Source organism: Macrotis lagotis, chromosome 6 (assembly GCF_037893015.1).
Source record: "Macrotis lagotis isolate mMagLag1 chromosome 6, bilby.v1.9.chrom.fasta, whole genome shotgun sequence".
NCBI lineage: Eukaryota > Metazoa > Chordata > Mammalia > Peramelemorphia > Peramelidae > Macrotis > Macrotis lagotis.
Genome location: NC_133663.1, coordinates 196,854,828 through 196,860,827, shown reverse-complemented (window position 1 = coordinate 196,860,827; position 6,000 = coordinate 196,854,828). Strand labels below are relative to the sequence as shown.

Sequence of the window (6,000 nt, the reverse complement as noted above, 5' to 3'; positions counted from 1 at the left end):
TGATTCCAAGTGCAACACTCATCTTGCCTCTAAGGATAGAACCTTAACAAGAGATTCAACTGTAGTCTGAGAATTTTTAAGATTTGCTTATATTTTAAAAATCTCTATCAATATAGTACCTACCTTATCTAATAGCCCTTATTCCTCAACATACTCTAATTTCTACTCTATTCAAAAAAAAGAGTCATATTTTTCCCTATTCAAGATTTCTTCACATATAAAAATCCCTTCTTGAGAACAGTAAATATCTTATCTCTATAACTCTAATATCTTTTAGCATAATTCTTACTAAGGTCTAGTAAATATCTGTTAAGAAGACTGATGGAATGGATATTCTCTCCCTCTTCTAAAACCACATCATATACCTCTCTTCCATCAGACTTTACCTTCAGATTGTCTTTAGGAATCCTACTGAGCTCCCATTAACCTAGCAAGGGTTCTCACTAACTAGATTCTGCTCTCATGTTATGTTAATTCTGTCCTGGAAGCAAGGATTGTTGGGAAGTAATTTTTACTAGATGAACATGAAACCTGAAGGATTATGACATGAGACACAAGATAACTTGGAAACTTTGGAGTTACCCTTTTTTTTAGATTTTTCAAGGCAATGGGGTTAAGTGGCTTGCCCAAGGCCACACAGCTAGGTAATTATTAAATGTCTGAGGTCAGATTTGAACTCAGGTATTCCTGACTCCAAGGCCGGTGCTCTATCCACTGCACCACCTAGCCACCCCCCTTTTACCTTTTCTTAAGCCTTTAGTCTTGCCTTCTAGTTAGAAAAAACTACATTTCCCAGCTGCCCTTTCTGTCAGTACTGGTTACATTACCTAACCTCTGATTACTAAACATTTGAATATACCTTGCTTTTATTTAGTAGAATGTAAATTCCTTGAGAGTAAGAACTCTTATTTTGGCTCTATATCCTCTGAGCCTAAAGCTGAAACAGGGCTATCTGATCTAGGTTGATGCAATTACTTTTTATGAGGATATTCCAGCTCTGGCCTATAACACTTGTAGGTAAAACATGCAAACTAACAAACAAGCAAAGAGAAATCTGTACTCTGTGCTTATTAGGTGCTTAATAAATTTTTGTTAAATTAAATTGTATTTGCTTTTGTAGTCATAAAAACTCATGGAATCATAGAATTGTAGAATTTGAAATGACTTTAGAAATCTAATCCAGTCCTTTCACTTGAAGATAAGATCCCAAAAGAGTAAGTAACTTGTTAGGGTCATTCATCTAGTAAAGGATGAATTAAAATGCAATTTTTCTGACATTCTATATAGTGTTCATTCTGCCTTATAATCTCACTCTTATGACTGTATAAGCTCCTTGAGAGTAGGGATTGTATTTTCTTTTTGTGTGCATTACCCATAGAAAGTAGAATAGGGCTTGGTATCTAGTGGCTACTTGACACATGTCACATCAATAAAATGCCTCAGGTGTAGTGATGCAAAGGTGTAGTTGTACTGGCTGCCCACTAGGTGCCACTAGTGTAAGCTCTGAAGGGCACACGAGGGGGAAGCATTTCATTACAAAAGTCAAAGGAGCGTACTTAATTAAGAATGGTTCAGAAGCTACCTGCTCTCCTGGCCAGAGAGAATAAATGAAGGAGCAGGGGGAGGAGAAAAGAAGGAGGAGGATAGCACCTGAAACACACACACACACACACACACACACACACACACACCAAAACACGACATTCTCTGGGCTCTGAGTCAAGAGGGAAGGGTTTATTTTCTTCTTTTTAAAAGGAACTTCTGTTGGATCTGGAATGGACTTTACATCCTCCTTAATATTCCCTACATAAAGGAGAATCCTTGAACTGTGAAGCTTGCAATCAGAAGTGACTGGTTATTTTCCCCCCAACATCAATTCCATTTCAGATCATGGCCAAACTGAAGCTAATGAAGAATCTTACCTGGATTTTATTCAGCCCACCCCAAACCTGCATTTGACACAGAGGCTAAGCTGCCTGGATGCCTGTGCGTCAGAGAAGATCTGAGAATACCACAATTGGGAATTTTGCTGACATGACAGCTCATTGCTGGGAATGACCTGAGAGACTGGCCGCAGGAGTGGAGCTACCTGTGGCGAAGGTGCATGCAGAGGCTTCCTAGAAGAACATAAAAGCCCTGTGCAGGCTTATATACTTAAACATCTAGGGACATAGGGGGGAAGTTAAAATCCATGCCATGGCTTCTCATCTCTTTGTGCCTCCTAATACTTGGACCTGGTTACTGTTGCAACTACTGCTGGTGGTGGTCTTCAAGCTTCCTGGTGCTGCCTGTGACTTGAATGTATCTAGCAATTCTACTTCTCACTCTGAACCTAAGGCTCGCTTTGCTGTTGCTGCTGCTGCTGCTGTTGCTACCACTGCTAGCTCTGAGCATGATGAAAGGCTGCCTGTTTTTTCTCTGGATTATGATTATGTGCAAATTCCATATGAAGTCACCCTTTGGATACTTCTTGCATCCCTTGCAAAAATAGGTGGGTAAAAAGCATATTGTAGGGGTGTGTGTGTGTGTGTGTGTGTGTGTGTGTGTGCATTCACACATCCTCATATATGCATGCCTATTTGTGCATGTATTTGTATTTTTTGAAATTTTGTTCTGTTCAACTAAAATCAGAGGAAATCTATAAACTCTTCTGTGAGTCTCAAGAGAAACATTAACACTTCTGAATCACGTTCTGTATTGGAGAGACCACTTTGTACAGATGGCTATTTTAGCCTCTGGGGTGGCTGCTTCCTTCCTAGTTTGGGGGTGATTCCATGTGACTAATTATTTGCCATGAGGAAAAATAAAATTCATATTCTCTAGTGATGAGCATGAGCAGCACCAGTCAGAGATCACAATGTGTTGCTTTATGCCAGAAATATAAGACAGGTTGTATAAAACCCTCTTCTTTCATGAGGCACCTATAATTTCAGATAGTGGCATCAGTTGCTATTGGAAGATTTCTTTAAAAATGCAACTTACATATCACTTGAGTATCAATGGGTTTTTTGTTTTGTTTTGTTTTTAAAGACTATAGGATGTTAATCTCGAAATTACTAGTTCAATGTTAAGCCAAAAGAGAAGGGAATTCATAGGCACATTTGGTCTCCACTTTCCTTTTATGAAAGAATGCCAATCTGGGCTTGAGGCCTAAATTCTAGTGGAAGAAGACTGTGAAAATACCCAGTTGTGTCAAGTGTTTTAATTAATCCTAAAAGGTTCTTAGGGGTATAGATTTACAATGGAGAAAAGTTCAGAAGGTAAATAGACTTCCCCTTCCCCAATTTTATCCACTGAGGAAGGATAAATCATTTGCCCCAAGTTACAGAGGTGATTAAATGTCATAGATAAAATTTGAACCTATATCCTCTGAAATCAGAGATAATGCTCTCGCTAAGGAATTCATGAATACATATGAAGGAAGTGAGGAATGAAGGTATAACCTAGATATCTTAAACCACCATTTGCCTCACTTATGATTTCCCACTTTGGCTCTGAGTTTGTGGACAAAATGACTTTGGAAATGATTTTTCTTTTTTCTTCCCTTTGGTGAATTCTTTTTAAAATTTTTATTGATTTTTAAAAAATAATTTATATTTTCCAATATACTCTTGACCCTTGCAATCCCAGAGAGTCACCCCTTAAAGAATTAAAAAGATGAAAAGAATAGTTCTACAAAATTAAACAACATAGCAAACAAGTCAGTAATCATTTCATTATAGTTTCACATACAAAGGGAAGGAGGTATTCTATAATCTCTTCTTTGAGAACAAATTGTATCTTTATAATTTGAAAGCATTTTTTTCTGTTTTCTTGTTCTTTCATTTTACACTGTTGTGGTGATTGATGTATTGTTTTCCTAGTTCTAGATATTTTTGTATCAGTTTATAGAAATCTTTTCATGCTTCTCTGCCTGAACCATATTTCTTAACATACAGCAATAGTCTGTTACATTGATATACTACCTTTTGTTCAGTCATTCCTTGATCAGTGGTCCTTTACATTGTTTCCAGTTCCTTGCTACAATAAGACATGTTGCTCTAACTATTTTGGTGTCAATGGGATATTTCTCTTCATCATAGAACTTCCAGCATATGCTAAGTAATGGACTCTCTGGGTCATTGGGTATGGACATAGCTAGGTTTTTTCTTCAGTAGTGAATTTAAATTTTGGAAATATGGGGAAAGGAATAATGTTATGAAAACCTGCCACTCAATCAGACTTTGTTGCTGTGGGGGGAGGGGACTTGTCGCCATCTAGCCATCTTTGGTGATTATAGAGGTGTCTAATTTATCATATATTATTGGGATATTTTATTTCTTCTGTTGCTTTGGGATTACTAAAGAATGGAGGATGAACAAGAATTGTGAGATTATAGACCTCTTTTGTTAGATGTTGAACAAAGTCACCAGGAAACTCTTGCTTCATTTCTGAAATGACAGTGTTCTAGATAGTCTAGAACTAATCTCCAAAGCTCATGTTTACTTTAGAAAACTTTATTCCATTTGAAAGCCTGACAGATAATATTAAAACCTAGTGTATCATCATCTCATAATTCATTATCTAATTACCACTTTACTCAGTAGCTATTGGGGTAAATTTACATATTCTATTGGGGAAAATATCAGAAAAATATTATGAACCTTGTCAGGGCAGAAAGTTTGTACTTCATCATGGTCAAATCTTATCTTGATTCATGCTATGTGAATACTAATTATGATAGGTACATAGGAACAGAATTGCAAATTAGAGTTTCTTAATGACAGTTTCTTAAAATTTTCAGTTCTTATTGTTAAGTCCTTGATGTGTCCGTGGCATAGAATCAATGAATTTCAAAGCTAAATTGGTTTTAAAATAAAGAAGACTTTCATATTTTACAGATATAGAAACTGAGGCCCAGTAAGGTGAAGGGATAATGTGCTTTTAGGGAAATTTTTATAGCAATTAAAATTTTACTTTCACAAAGAGTGGAACACAATTGAAATGAATGAATAAAAATAAAGAACATTCATTTTCATTGTGTTAAATTTATTTAACCAAGTTTTGTATCTGAAAGGAAGGAAAATGATGAATTTAAAGATTGCAAATTCACAAAGTCCATATGTACTATTTCTAAAATATTTTTTATTATAATAACTATCTCTTCCTGTGTCATTCTGCACAGAGTGAGACTTGACATTAGGATTCAAGTCTTGCTTTATCAGTCTCAGTTTATCTGTAAAATAAGACTCGTACTATTTAGCTGTTAGAATTGTGATGAGATATATATATATGTATATATATATGATGCATATAAGCAAATCACTTTGCAAACCTTAAAACACTATATAAATGGCAATCATATTATTTCTTCTTAGTCATTATCTCCATCCAAAAGAATTAAATGAAGTTTACCCCCCCCCCAGGAATGACACTTTATAGAAAAAGTAAATTGCCAAGTCTCTTTTTTGAAATTTCAGTCAAAATAGTTTATCTATTACATCTTAATATTTGCTATTCAGTCATTTTTCAAATGTGTCCAACTCTTTGGGACCCCACTGGGGTGGTTTGTTATTTCCTTTTTCAGTTCATTTGACAGATGAGGAAAATGAGGCAAACAGGGTTAAGTGACTTGCCCAGGGTCTCACATAGCTACCAAGTACTTGAGACAAGATTTGAAATCAGGAAGTTGATCTTCATAATTCCAAGCCCTTCACTCCATCTACTGTGATACCTTGCTTCCCTACATCTTAATATTACCAAATTATAAACATATGTATTAAATCACTGAACTAAATGACAAAGAGGCAATATCTTATTCTAGAAAGAATGTGAAGTCTGGAGTTGACAGACATAGTTTCAATTCCTGGCTGTAACACTTCTTAGTTATGTGATAGTTGATAATTTATTTAACTTCTCTAAAATTAAAGGGATTTAGCTTCTTTTAAGCTCTGGTTCATCATTTCTAAAATAAGCATGACAATAACATTTTTACTATATTAGATGCAGGGAAGAAAGTTT

General features: G+C 35.6%; 1 protein-coding gene across 1 annotated transcript in view; it reads left to right on the top strand.

The window, feature by feature from the left end:
• The first annotated feature begins 1,609 nt into the window (after positions 1-1,609).
• Positions 1,610-6,000, top strand: part of SLC9A4 (solute carrier family 9 member A4) — an 88,370-nt gene continuing 83,979 nt past the window's right edge. Inside the window, exon 1 of the mRNA XM_074192209.1 lies at positions 1,610-2,491. Coding sequence (XP_074048310.1) covers positions 2,197-2,491 — 295 coding nt within the window. The 5' untranslated portion in view covers positions 1,610-2,196. The remainder of the gene's footprint in view (positions 2,492-6,000) is intronic.